Source organism: Perissodus microlepis, chromosome 19, assembly GCF_051167445.1.
Source record: "Perissodus microlepis isolate ML-2025 ecotype Zambia chromosome 19, ASM5116744v1, whole genome shotgun sequence".
Lineage (NCBI taxonomy): Eukaryota > Metazoa > Chordata > Actinopteri > Cichliformes > Cichlidae > Perissodus > Perissodus microlepis.
In genome coordinates, this window is record NC_140479.1 from 19,043,540 (window position 1) to 19,058,634 (window position 15,095).

General features: G+C 39.6%; 1 protein-coding gene across 7 annotated transcripts in view; it reads left to right on the forward strand.

Annotated features, from left to right (window-relative positions):
• The first annotated feature begins 7,255 nt into the window (after positions 1-7,255).
• Positions 7,256-15,095, forward strand: part of dnmt3ab (DNA (cytosine-5-)-methyltransferase 3 alpha b) — a 52,687-nt gene continuing 44,847 nt past the window's right edge. For 4 of the 7 annotated variants that reach the window (XM_084913888.1, XM_084913892.1, XM_084913889.1 and 1 more), the window contains exons 1-3: positions 7,256-7,387; positions 8,542-8,737; positions 13,836-13,922. In XM_084913888.1, the coding sequence (XP_084770014.1) occupies positions 8,675-8,737; positions 13,836-13,922 (150 nt within the window). In that variant the 5' untranslated portion in view covers positions 7,256-7,387; positions 8,542-8,674. Of the gene's footprint in view, positions 7,388-8,541; positions 8,738-13,835; positions 13,923-15,095 lie in introns of those variants that run through there. The other 3 variants (XM_084913890.1, XM_084913894.1, XM_084913895.1) reach the window with 2 other exon arrangements.

Genomic DNA, 15,095 nt, shown 5'->3' on the forward strand with positions numbered 1-15,095 from the left:
GCTGCGGCTGGTCACGTTTTTTTTATTTATCATCACTCGATGCATACATCAGCTATCATTGGTGGCAAGTAACATGTACTCACTGGCAAATGCTCATTAACATGCATCTCTAATGAGCCAATCACACGGCAGCAACTTAATGCATTTATGCATGTAGACATAGTCAAGATGACGTGCTGAAGTTCAAACTGAAGTGATTTAGGTGACTTGGTTGTTGTTGCCAGGCTGGTTTGAGTATTTCAGAAACTGCTGGCCTGTCGTCTTTTTCTCACACAACCATCTCTAGGGTTTACAGAGAATGGTTAGAAAAAGAGAAAATATACAGTGAGTGGCAGTTTTCTGGGAGAAAATGCCTTGTTGATGCCAGAGGTCAGAGGAGAATGGCCAGACTGCTTTGAGGTGACAGTAAAGCAACAGTAGCTCAAGTAACCACTCGTTGCAACTGAGGTATGCAGAAATTTGCATACAGCATGTCTTACCTAGAAGCAGATGGGTTACAGCAGCAGAAAACCACACTGGGTGCCACTCATGTCAGCTAAGAACAGGAAACTGAGGCTACAATTCACACATAATGGAAGCATCATTCATAGCACCTCTCATCACTACTAATTTATAGTGAATGTTCTTACAAAAATCTCATTCAGTAATTTTAGTTAGTGTTTCATTGCTGAATTTTACATAGCAGTATTATTATTTTTAATTAGACTACGTTCTCCAGCATTAATAATACCAATTAAAAGAATAGGGGCAGTAAAAGTCTTAGGTTTCATTGCAACATAGAAACATTAAGATAACTGCTTTTGAATCCTGAAATGTACTTGCAAGTTTGTTGCGGTGCAAATGTTGAGCTTTCTTTGATCACTTTTTTTGTCTAGTTTGATGTTCACACTTGTAAATGAGGTCATTCTTACACATTTAAAGTATTACTTCCTTTATTTCAATGCATTAGTGGTGAAGACACATGCTGTTATGCTATTTTAACATGTATTTCACTTAATACAGGAAGTATAGAGTTCAAGGAAACAGAGAAACTTTGCAAGTAATGTTGGTCACATCCCTTTTATTTAATATGCACTTCATTCATGTAGAGTAGATTAAAAAAACGTTTACTCCAATGTGTATTTAAGGACAAATCATCACTTGCTGTCCTATGAGTGTTTCATCCTTTGTTAATATAGGTAAGTCTACAGTGTAATATCCATCCATATTTTACTTGTTTAACAGGCTATTTTCTTTACATCTCAGTTACTGCTTGTTTCTCCAACCTTACACAAGTATTTCCAAGTTGCAGACACAAGAAAGTGTGAGTACCTTTGATTTTAATCTTTTGTGTGCGACCACCTTTTCAGCATCTTCTTTTAAACAAGAAGCAGAGAAACAGAATAACCCAGCAAAAAAATGTAACTCTAAATCAAAAAGAGTGTGGCCTTTTTCCCGATACGTCAGGCGTAGATCATATCAAAAGCTATGAAGCTGACATGAGGTCGGGACACTGTGACCTCTCAGTATCCTCCTCTTGGGGTTTCCACAAATAGACAAAGGGTGTCCACCAGCCAGCAGCCCGCTGCTTATGTCTGTAGGTCATGTGCCATCGTCTTGCTGCTGCTATCCTCAGATGAACCACTCAGTCCCAATGACACTATGAGAAAGAGGAGCCATTGCTACTTCCACATCAGTGAACCACATCTGCCTGCTACGCACACATGTCCTCTCTTCCTCATTGCCCATGAAAAGCCTTCAAGCTGCCCCAAAGGGATTTGTTCAGTGAACATTTAGCCTTCCTGGAATCTGGCATTGGGCGACTCCGTCTAGTGGCATGTACGGGTATAGATGGTTGTTTGCAATAGTGAGGTAATAAAATGAAAATTATAAAACCACACACATGGTGCCAGATGAAGAATTCTATATGGACTATAGTCCCAAACATTTTGATATACTGCATGTATTTTTGCACGTTTAATTTAAAATACATTTGAAATAAAGTGAATCTAGATAGAATGGATATTTCGGGTTTAGCTTAGACCTTTGCATTGGTTTTTTTTTTTTAAACTCATACCTATGTCCAGCTTCTCTTTTAATGTATTGTTTTGCCATCTTAATAAATCCTACTAATGTGACTCTTTACTGCCATATAAAGGATGCTAACTGTTCCCAGGGGGCAAATTAAACAAGGACTTAGAAGTTACTGAGTAAAACCGAGCAAAGATCTCAGATACTAAATGTTAATACCTTTAATATTGTGTATTGCCTTCAGCTGAGCCTTAAAAGCTCATCATGAATTATCCTACTCTTACATCTCTAAACTTGTTTTTCTTTCCTTTTGTTTGATGTTCTGTTCTTGTAATTTGCATTTAAAAGCCTTATTATTATTATTATTATGTATTAATGCATAATGTAAATGACTTTAAATTGTCTTTGTGTAAGTAAACTTTCTTTTACAGGAAACGTACCAAAGTTTTTTCACAGAAATTACTTTTGATTTGTCACAGCCTCCACTCCACTCCATCACAGTGAAACTTTGAACATTTTATTAGTCCCAACTGCGTTTCGCCAGTTGAACTGTCTGCTTCTCTAAAACTGTTGATTTGACCGAGAAAGGATTGAAGGATACTGTTGTCCTCCCATCCCTTATTAGATACCAGAGACAAAGCATCGCAGGTACCAATTAGCATACAGAATAAGAAATCTAGGATAAAAAAAAAGAATGAAAAAGGAATCATAAATGTCTAAATCTAACAAAGGCACATTCACGAGTAATTTGAAGGGTCTGAACAGGAATGAACAGACTGTACAGGGAATGTTACAATCCATAAATATGTAAAAAAAAAAGAAAAAAAAAAGTGGGGCATTAAAAGAAAAAGTCTACACCAGCGTCAAGAAGTAAAACACACATTGCAGTTTAATTAAAATAGGTATAGATGACACAAGTGTTACTTCACCAGACCCCAAAGCTGGCTTCAGGCATCAGCTAATTACATGGCTGCTTGGGGCCCCACAGCCACCAGGGGACCCATAAAAGAAACAAAATAAAAACTAGGAAGTCTCTCCAGGTTCCTGTGTGTGTGTGTTTTGTCATTATTTTGTATTACACATAATGCTACATTTGAACAAGTTCAAGCCTTTGTGTGTTTCAGTGCCAATTCTAAAAATCCAACAATCATTTTCAAACAGGTAACGGCTTTCATGCTTGGTTGTTTCATTTTTCTCAACTTAGTATTTGTGTATTTTGATACATTTAAGAACTTATCTTGCATATTTTGTCAGTGTGTCACTTTTACGTGCACGGAATTTCAACAGCTGCTGGTGATAGCTTTAAATGATCAGGTTCATCAGGTTTTTGACATGTGAGATTTGGACAATCTTTTGAATATGCAATGAGCAGAAAAGGAGATGGGGACTACACACGCACATAAAGGACAAAACCGCTCAGGACTGGTTATGACTGCAAGTACATATTGTCATTTGGCACAGGCACGCAGAGACTCTCTAAGGGGCAGTGGTAAAAATGTGGTTTGGTTTACTGCTTATTTTTACCCTAAGGTCACATCACTGGAGCCAACCAGAGCAGCACTTAGGGGACATCTGGACCATTAAAATGTATCTGGTGTAAAATCAGTTTAGAAACTAAGCATAGTATTGTTCCAATTGTGCAATAATGCGTAGACCTGTAAATAAAGTTATAGAGGCATCCCTGCAGCCTTGTGGTCTTCAGTGCACACAGTGTGGTAGCACACTCAAAAAAATAATTCATTGGATGAATGTAATTTTATCTTGCCACTTATATTCCATCTAAACAAATCATGTTATATTAATCCATCTTGATTGTGTTGTGTCAACACGATATATGTGTGTAGGTTTAACATAATATTAACATTAATTTGACTTTTGTTCAATCAACATGTTTGCACCACGTTAGTCTAATTAAATTTATTTAAATCCATCTTATATTGTTTAAACACTTTGGCACATCAAAAGTCAGTCTTGTTACATGAACTAGTAAAATATTTGTTTGTTACACCAATGATAACCTTGTTGAATGAATGAAATGTAACTTATGTCTGTAGTACATGTTGTATTCATATTAAGTAATGTTCAACAAAAAAAAAAAAATCAATGGATTTACAGCAACTTCCAATCCACCCATCTTCTTATCTTTATCTGGGCTGCAGAAGTGATAGGGCAAGACGGACACGGTACATCCTGGACAGGTCGCCAGTCTACAGAGACAAACAATCATTTGCACTTTAACATCTTTGGGCAATTTAGAATAACCAGTTATCCTTACAACTGCAACTGTGGAGGAAACCAGAGTACGCAGAGAGAACCCACTGCAAACTTCGCCATATCGTGGATTTGAACCCAGGATCCTCTTGCTCTGAGGCAACAGCACAAACCACCATGGCATTAATCTGTCAATACAGACTTAACAAAAGTAGGAAAGCTATGCTTGATGATGCTTTATGTTGTTGTCCTTGACAAGTTAAACCATAAGAAATAGTAACAGCATACACGTGGTGTGGTTGTCTGCCTCTTGTAACCCCACTGATTTTCCTGTGGTTTGACATCTAATGTGATCTTGTGAATTTCGTGAGTCGACTCACAAAAATGAAATTGGGTGGTTGTTACATGCATACAGGGAGTGCAGAATTATTAGGCAAATGAGTATTTTGTCCACATCATCCTCTTCATGCATGTTGTCTTACTCCAAGCTGTATATGCTTGAAAGCCTACTACCAATTAAACATATTAGGTGATGTGCATCTCTGTAATGAGAAGGGGTGTGGTCTAATGACATCAACACCCTATATCAGGTGTGCATAATTATTAGGCAACGTCCTTTCCTTTGGCAAAATGGGTCAAAAGAAGGACTTGACAGACACAGAAAAGTCAAAAATAGTGAGATATCTTGCAGAGGGAGGCAGCAGTCTCAAAATTGCAAAGCTTCTGAAGCGTGATCATCGAACAATCAGGCGTTTCATTCAAAATAGTCAACAGGGTCGCAAGAAGCGTGTGGAAAAACCAAGGCGCCAAATAACTGCCCATGAACTGAGAAAAGTCAAGCGTGCAGCTGCCAAGATGCCACTTGCCACCAGTTTGGCCATATTTCAGAGCTGCAACATCACTGGAGTGCCCAAAAGCACAAGGTGTGCAATACTCAGAGACATGGCCAAGGTAAGAAAGGCTGAAAGACGACCACCACTGAACAAGACACACAAGCTGAAACGTCAAGACTGGGCCAAGAAATATCTCAAGACTGATTTTTCTAAGGTTTTATGGACTGATGAAATGAGAGTGAGTCTTGATGGGCCAGATGGATGGGCCCGTGGCTGAATTGGTAAAGGGCAGAGAGCTCCAGTCCGACTCAGACGCCAGCAAGGTGGAGGTGGAGTACTGGTTTGGGCTGGTATCATCAAAGATGAGCTTGTGGGGCCTTTTCGGGTTGAGGATGGAGTCAAGCTCAACTCCCAGTCCTACTGCCAGTTTCTGGAAGACACCTTCTTCAAGCAGTGGTACAGGAAGAAGTCTGCATCCTTCAAGAAAAACATGATTTTCATGCAGGACAATGCTCCATCACACGCGTCCAAGTACTCCACAGCGTGGCTGGCAAGAAAGGGTATAAAAGAAGAAAAACTAATGACATGGCCTCCTTGTTCACCTGATCTGAACCCCATTGAGAACCTGTGGTCCATCATCAAATGTGAGATTTACAAGGAGGGAAAACAGTACACCTCTCTGAACAGTGTCTGGGAGGCTGTGGTTGCTGCTGCACGCAATGTTGATGGTGAACAGATCAAAACACTGACAGAATCCATGGATGGCAGGCTTTTGAGTGTCCTTGCAAAGAAAGGTGGCTATATTGGTCGCTGATTTGTTTTTGTTTTGTTTTTGAATGTCAGAAATGTATATTTGTGAATGTGGAGATGTTATATTGGTTTCACTGGTAAAAATAAATAATTGAAATGGGTATATATTTGTTTTTTGTTAAGTTGCCTAATAATTATGCACAGTAATAGTCACCTGCACACACAGATATCCCCCTAAAATAGCTAAAGCTAAAAACAAACTAAAAACTACTTCCAAAAACATTCAGCTTTGTTATTAATGAGTTTTTTGGGTTCATTGAGAACATGGTTGTTGTTCAATAATAAAATAATTCCTCAAAAATACAACTTGCCTGGATCCAGGCAACTAACCGCTCTTACTAGATTGTATGATGTCATCTCAACAAGAACAAATTAAGTTGCTGAATTTCATGCAGATGCTACATGATTTCATTACGTTCACCATAGAAACATGGAATTGTTTAGTTCAAATTACAAGTTTGGATCTTATGCATGTAACAACCACCCAATTTCATTTTTTTGAGTGCATGAGTCCCAGCCTGAATTATCTTTGTTATACAGGATTCCCCTTTACCTGTCTCATGTTAGAGTATAAGGTAAAGGCCAGAGTTACTAAAGACTTGCATTTCCATTTGAGCTTTTTTTTTTTTAATTTTACTTTGAGTGTTTGTTTTCAATTCAATTCAGCTTAGTTTCATTTATTTTCACAGTCATGCACACATTACAATGTACACAAATCTCAATAGACGCATTCCCCAAATATTCGTTTAGTTAATTATAATAGCTTTGGTAAATACTCAAAATAAACATATGAAGGCATCCCAAATGTTCGGGGGATACACATGGAGTAGGGCTGGGTTTCAATTATCGATTTTCTTATTAACACAAAGACGTAAACACAAAGTGCAGACTCAACGCAGAAAGCCGACACCTCATAGATTTTGATGGTGCAGGTTTTGTCACTCTCCGACCAAAATTCACTGAACCAGCAGCAAAAGAAGATCAAACTACGCTTTAAATTTGATAAATACGGTCATTAATTACTCTTATTTTTGCTGTTTTGCTTCCACCAGGATAAAATCACACTTCCTGCACAGCTCTCTCTCTCTGTCAGTGTAGTTCAAGAATAGTTTCCCATCTTAAATCTCAGTTTTCTGCATTATTTTCTTGCTTATTGCTTATTTCTGCTGTTTAGTACCGAAGAAATTATTTTTAAGCTGTTTATCTGAGGCAAAATTTCAATCGAAATCCAATCGAATCGGGACCTTGTGAATCGGAATCTAATCGATTATATAAATCAGTGACTATACCCAGCCCTATTATCGTGCAAAAATGTAGATATTTGCAAATGTGTTGAGTCCACGATATATGACTGTTTCTAGGACCCAGAGAAAAGCAGGCACACTTCAGGCCCCTGCAGTCAGAGCGGCGCATCTGGAAGAGAGCTGGCCGGCTGGGGAGGTGGAGGACGGGGAGAGAAGAGGAAGGAGGCTCCGGGAGCAAGCAAGACAAAAAGGGTCAGGCCTGGGACTTGGGAAAACCGGGTAATGACACACAGTGACTCACGCATGTAAATTTGTTTAACCCGCCACGAGCAACCACGCAGGAAGGGTAACCTTTATGTGAACAAAAAACGTGAACGACCGGAAGGCGCTCGATGGAAATGGGGAAATAGCGATTTAGGGTTCGCTTTTTGCAGATGTGCTGATTGGACGTCGAGATGTGAACTTGACCGGGTTTGGAGCACGGAACCAGCATCGCGGCTTCTCAAAGCTGTGGCCTCATTAAAGGAAATAACGGGGGGTTATCCTTCAGTGTCCGTGGCCTGTAAAAGATCCACAATCCCCTGGGTCATATTGCAGACTTCCCCTGCTGTAAAAAGATATCTAAAACTTTGCAATTTTTAACGCATAGCCGGTTGAATAATATATGCACATCAGTCGATCGTAGTATGGTGTAAGCGTGTGGCCTGATTGCAGGCTGATGGCATGGAAATGCGGTGACACTGAACGCCTGTGTGGCCTTATAATAAATTATTTTTTAACACGTTCTGGTTGTTGCCTACGTTTATTTTCCACGAGCGTGGACGTAAATCCGGCAGTGTGTTTTACATACAGCATGTTTTAAATAAATCACAACCGAGTGTCACCAGTCTCATTTTAGCCCTTAGATTCAACACATCCTGTACGAATATAGGTTGTTTTTGTTTTTTTTTTGTTGTTGTAAATTTCCACGAGTGCAAAACAGTGTAACTGTGGCTTCGCTTTGCGCGTTAGGCAGACCGCTGGAGTAACTTTAACCCAGACTCTCACGATGGAAATGAAATATTAATGAATTTTGAAAAATGTCCCCACAAAAATACAAGTATTTTTGCGCTTAGTTTGGAGCATCGCGCTCTTTATTTTCAGGCTGCACGATGCACCCAGTTCATGTCGTCTACTGCACAACACACATTCAAGGGGCCTGTAGGCTATAGTGGCCATACAGTATCTATAGAAGCCTGTGAGGGTCCTATAGCTACATGACGTGTACTCAGCAAAGAGAAAGCTGATGCTCGGGGTAAAACAACTTCATTTTAGAGAAGATACATAAAATATGTCACTGGATTATCTAGTCTGCATGGAACTAAATAATCAACACATTAAAGACAAACTTGCTGAACATATCTTACCATTGCTTTTCTTCTTTTAACTTCCAGGAGAGCAGGAAGAAGAGGGGATCATCCGTGATTGCTTTATTTTCTTTTAAACTTTTCAACTTCCTTTTAACGTGAAAGTCCATATCTACACTACCCATCATCAGACATTACCCATAAGCTCATAAGACTCTCAATGATGCCGTCCAACACTCTCACCAACACCACCACCACTGCTGATTCACCTGGAAATCCAATGGTAAGAAACATGTGCGTGATAACAACAAAAAATGCGTCACTTGACACGTTGCGGAACTTAACTCATGATCTGGTGATTTTAAAAAGATGTCAGGAGGGTTTCTGAATCACTTGACTTGAGCTCAAGATTGAATTGGATTTGATCGTCTATCACTGAAAAGTGCTTCTTTTAATGTCTTCGGAAGCACTGATTTAAAAAGACATTATTCACCCCTGAGCTCATCCTGCAGTGATGCACTGCCTGTTTGTATTTTCATATGATCTTGGCACGGAGTATGTGTACATGAATTATATTTTTTATAGTTTTATGACCGTGCTGTTACACAGATAGAGCCTTAAAAATGAAAGGAAGTGGATTGGATTGGTTTCTATAGTCACTTCAGGCCAAAACCAATTCAAATCTTCCTCAATTTTACGATTCCCGTTAATCATTAACCCACACTCACTAATCTGTGCAGTCCAAAGAATTGCTAGAGCAGACCTCATTGCAATGAATTCCTCTATTCAGTGAAGAAATAGGCAAATTTTTACAGTAGAATCCAACAGCACGTGACGTGCCTTGTCACCTTTCATGATGCAGACGCACTTGTAATTTCAGTCCCTGTGTAACTGCAGCATCACCTGTGTGGCAGCAATAGCAGCGGCACCAAAGAGGCTGTTGGGAGGTGCAGCTGTATTCTGTGACATTTACTGGTATAATGGTGGTTGGTGACGTGGGCGTTGGCTGGTGTAGGTTGAGATGGAGCTGGAATGGCTCGACAGCTCTTTTGCTGGGGGGATCTGTCCTCTTCTTCTGTGTTCCCATTACACAGTACTGCCCTTAGTCTTGTTGCCTGGCAACAGACATTGCCTTAAATAACTGGCTACCCAGACGGAAATAGTGCAGAGATATTGACAGTGTAGTAGGGTTCACTCCAGGCAAGAACAAATTATATTCCAGGCTTTTTTTGTTGTTTTTCTCAGAAAATATTAGGGCGAAGCTGAATGTGAAAATGGCGTGTTGTCCTCAGTCGGAGGACCTCAGCCTGAGCTCTCTAACAGAGAACTGGAGGAGCGGTGTGCTGTGCTGTGCTGTCCTTGCAGAGATAGCCAGGCACCACTGAATTGTGTCATCCATGTAAGTGGTTCCCAAATGAGCCTGCACACCAGGCTGCACTCAAAACGTGCTATTATCTATGCAAATTCTGCCGCCCTGGTAGGGAAAAACCGACGCACCAGGCACTCTATTAGTGATCGCACAATGAACTGGAACCATCATCAAAACACATTCCCTTACAAAAGGTTTCAAATCTACGTGTAAAATAACCGTTCAAATGCTTATCTCTACCAAAATGTCATTATTTTCACTTATTTTATAACCATTTCTTCCAGTTTTAATCCTCTGCCCATCAATCAGAGTATCATTTACCTTGATTATATCTATTTCCTTATGCAAATTAGTTTATCTCCCAGGAGCATTGATGGCTATGGCAGACACTGAGGGCGAAACGTGGCCAGACGGTTGAAATAACTGCCTATAATGATTAAAACCCCTTGCCCTTAAATTATTTAGTAGACCTTGTGGTACTTTTATGGTATTTTTTTAAACATATTATATAGTTATAGTATTTCATCAGCACAGAATCGGATGAGTTGCAGATTTTACTGTAGGACTGACTCAAACCCAGAATGTCACAGCTACCAGGTACTTCATGAAATATGCTCAACACTAAGGCTACTGTAAAAACTCACTTTGCATACTGCAAGTTTTTTTTTCACATGGCAAGATCATCGTCAAAGGGCGCATTTTGTACGGCTAAGATAAAATTGTTCCTGTTTAAATAATTTTCTGACAAAATGAAGGAAATCCCGTCCATTTTGGTTTAACATATGAGGTTAATTTTTGACTTTCGAGACAGCAGTTGAAAGAATAATTAACTCCAAGGCCCAGTTAGCAGCTTGTAATCTTTTTGCCCAAATCAAGAACCCCTTACCCCCTAAGTGTTTAAAATTTGAACATTTAATTGACTTTTGAACCCTTTGTGCTGATAAAAGGAAATGATTTAATTAGATCTGATGCTGAATGGATCCTGTGGCCTCATTTCCTGTTCTTTAATTCCATTAATTTAATTCAATTCAATTATGACACTAGAGTATAATCTAAAAGGTTAATGTTTTCATGTAACACCAGGGTGGAAGACCAGATGAAGTCATGCAGTGTAAGTAAAAGACGTGCACATGCACTTTGAAGCAGCTTGTTGATTTGTGGGCTGCTTAGTCTCATTTTACTGCTGCCATCTTGTTTAAAAAAAAATGTAACAGGAGCGTATATGGACTCAAATTGCTTTCTTATTTACTATAAGCAGTGTTGGGAAGGTTACTTTTCAAATGTATTCCACTACAGATTACAGAGTACATGCCTCAAAATGTATTTTGTAACGTATTCCGTTAAATTACTCAATGAGAGTAACGTATTCGGAATACTTTGGATTACTTAATATATTATCATGCTTTTTACAACTACATGAATGTACTATTGCTGTGTGATTTATTACTGTTACTGAAGGATACTCTCCATACCAATAGCAACTCGATTTTTAAATCTTAATATAAAATGAGTAACAGTAGGTGGACATTAGGTAAGGCTGCACTTTTTGCAGCGATCTCATATAGAAAACTATTCCGCGCGTGTATAGAACAGGTCAGCGGCTCCGAACCGTTGTAAAGGGACCTCTGGCTAATACGTCGGGTTCATGTTGGGCTCGTAGCTGAAAACTAGCTTTACTTTGTTGTCTGAGTCCGCTTTGCTAGCGAGAGACAGAGAGAGGCGTTGAAAGGCTGCTCCAACGGAACTTATTGTTTCAGAGGAAAATATGATCACAGTGTACAGTCAAGTCTTAATAGCTTACTTACAACTGGGCTCATCAGGCACTCTTTTTGGCTGCAGTGGTTATTATTATATTTACATGCTTTCATCGCCCGTTTCTGCTCTTTGACAGCTCGTACTTTTCCACTCTCCTTTTTAAACGGTAACTGTAACGGAATACAGTTACTCATATTTTGTATTTTAAATACGTAACGGCGGTACATGTATTCTGTTACTCCCCAACACTGACTATAAGCCTCACCCATTTACACGAACATTCATAGAAGTGGTTTTTTCTAGTCCTAAACACTTATGACCTAGCATTCATATACTCACTCTCCAAAGAATACATCGGGAGGAACCTGGGGTTCAGTATCTTGCCCAAGTATGCTTCGAGTTGGAGGAATCAGGGATTAAATTTTCCAAAAAATAGATGACTCACTCTACCTACTGAACCACAGCCAATCCCCCCCCAAAATACCACACTATGAGTCAAATCCTAAAGCATAACCTGCTTTATTGTTAATTTACTGTAAATGGAACCATAATTTAAAAAAATGAACGTCAAGCTGTGTTAAACAGCACGCGAAATGAGTGAATGAGGTCTTAAACTCAGTAGGAGAGTGTTTACTGAGGTCATAAATTGAGTGAGAAGTAGGCCCATTTACTCATAGATTATACAGCAAGTCTTCTTTTTGCAACTACATAAGTCGCCTCCTGCTGGTCATTGTGAAATAATTAAGGTTCAAGGCATTTCCACCTTGGATTCGCTTTTCAGTCCCACAGTTATCCTGCATTCTGTTGGAAGCAGGAAGTTCCCAGTCTCTGAAGTTTTAGCTGGAATGCCCATTCAAGTCAACGTGCCACTTGGAAAGTTGGAGAATTCATGCCAGCGCCACCTTTGCACACAAACAGTATTGAAATGGCAACATGTCATGTGTATTTATGACTCCCTAAATAAGCCATACATCGAAAACCCACCAGGCTCTATCCATGAACGCGTCGCAGCCTTCCACTCCATGTATTGCTGAAGGATTGTGTTCATGGCATCACCTTCTTGATGAAGCGCAGACAGCTCAGGTATGAAATAATTCCCAGCACATGAGATCCAACATCCAAGGTTAAAGGAATGCCATAATTGCTTTTATCTTTAATTGCAGTTTGATACTTCCAAGGGATGGATATGAATATGTCACTAATGGGTCCATAGTCTGCATAGCACAGTAATTCTGTGTCATATTGAAATACACTAAATCCGACGTAGTTTCATATGTTCATTGTTGTAATTTTTAGTTAAATGTCTTTAAGATGACAAATTAACTGTGGATGTGCACTGGAGACTGCTTTTACTCTGGTTTGCTGCTTCTTAAAGTTATTAATGTTTTATACCACTTTACCTCCGTAATTCAGTAACTCCTCTTGCTAGACTTAACTCCACCCATTATATATAGACAAAAGCTTGTACTATCTCATAGTAACATTTTATCATGTTGTACTACGCCATCTCACTAGAGATTAGACATACATACACTTATCAACATGTCAGCAGAGGTTGGAGAATGCCTACAGTGCAGAGACCTCGTTTATCTTTGATGGAATTTCACATTCAGTACTGAAGGAATTTAATAAGGACCCGGCCCTCCATCCTCCACCCCCCCACTGCAGCTGTCAGGAATGGCGTTGCACTCTCATTTGCATTCAAACCTGTTACTGGTGGTTCTATTCAGTCAATATTGAAACTCAAAGCATCTACATTAGGATCATCTTTTCTCCCGTCAACCCCAGGGGTACTTGGTGATGGCAGACATGGGGCTTTGTTCATGGGGTTAGACAGTTTTATTAATCAAAGGGAAATTGCAGCAGGGGAAGGTGGGGGCCGATCTATGTCTTTGTAACGGTGTCAAGAGGGAATTGTCTGTGGAAGGTCAGCACTGCGTCCGAGGAGCTTTCATTTCAGCCTAGTTCAAAGGAATGTGTCATTCAGTTTCTATCTGTCTCATTGTCCACTCAACCAAAGACACTGGAGGACCTGCTCCAGTCCTCCCAAATGTTCAAGTGTTTCACTGTAGTGCAGTTGTCTCTGTTTCCTATAGATCTAGTATCACTTGTGCTGCATCTTTGGTGGAGGTGAAACTGCCATCTAGCTGATTGTACACAAAAATGCACTAATTAAATCCTTCAGTGTTACGTGCATCTTTACCCAAACAGCTGCAGGTACTTTGTCTAAATTGTTGCATGCATTTTTTCTTGATAGGGTGAGAGAACAATACTGGACTCGGACCTGATGGAGGAGAAGTCACCTAAAAGTAGCAAGCCTGGAAGAAAACGCAAGCAGTTTTCAGTGAGTGTTGACATGTCTAAACAAATTACATTTATAGTAGTTTGAGTGCATGAGTGCAAGTATACACGCGTGCATACTTGTTTTGCAGTGATTAGGTCTGATTCAACAAACCCAAAAATAGGATTAGAAAAATATTTGCAGATGATGTGCCAGAGGGCTTGTGTAAGTAATTTAACCTCCTAAGACCCAAACTCTTCCACGGCATGCATTTTTAATTTCTCTTTGATATTTGGTCACATTGGGGCCTGATGAATGTAAAAACAAAGAATTACCAGATTTTTTTTTAAACTTATTTTTGTTTTTAAGAAAAATAAGAGCCACATATGAGGATATTCGTTTAAAATTTTTGATAGAACAGTAGCAGTATAATGTCCTCGTAAGTGGATATCAGGCCCTTGTAGAGCAAAACTGAGTATTTTGGTCTAAATAACACAAAATGTGATGTCCACATATGTGGACGCCAGGTCCTAGGAGGTTAAAGCAGCCTGGAGTTAGTATTAATACCTGGTATAGTAACACTCTACTTCGAATCAAGGCACCTTAGTAAGTGCTTTCACAGCTGCGTGGGGAATTGACCACATGTACCAAATGCTCAAATGTTCACTGTTGCTGTTGTTGTAATTCATCTCTGAGCGAGACAGCCACTTCACTTTGTCACATATCAGCCTCCTCGCTGACTTGCGTTGTTTCCTGCCTTCAGTGTCAAATATCAAAAGAAAAGAAAGTTGCAAAGAAATAAATTTAGAACTCAAAATGGGTACTTTAAAGGTTTAAGTTGTCCAACCACGACTGAAGGCTTGCTGTTTCAGAACTGAAACTACTGAACTGAAACCCTCCTGGAAGGCAGAAGGACAGATGGCTGCCTTTTCACCTTCACATACTGTAGCTGGCCAGTCATCGCGTGAAGTGCTTGTCAGACTGTTGGTTTCAAAATTCAGCCCTTTTCCAGCATTGTCAGAACGATGTGTTTAACCATCTGACCAGTTTCAACATGATTGTTCTTGTGAATCCCACCTGGCCATATTCGGTTTCATTCACTGGTATTTATAAGCCCGATGTACTGAGTGAATCTCATCATTCCATTCAAGCAGAAAGATTATAATGGCGGAAATGCCTGTAAGGAAAGCCCATCTAAAAATGTTTGATATTATTCTTCTCCTCGCCGTGTTTTTG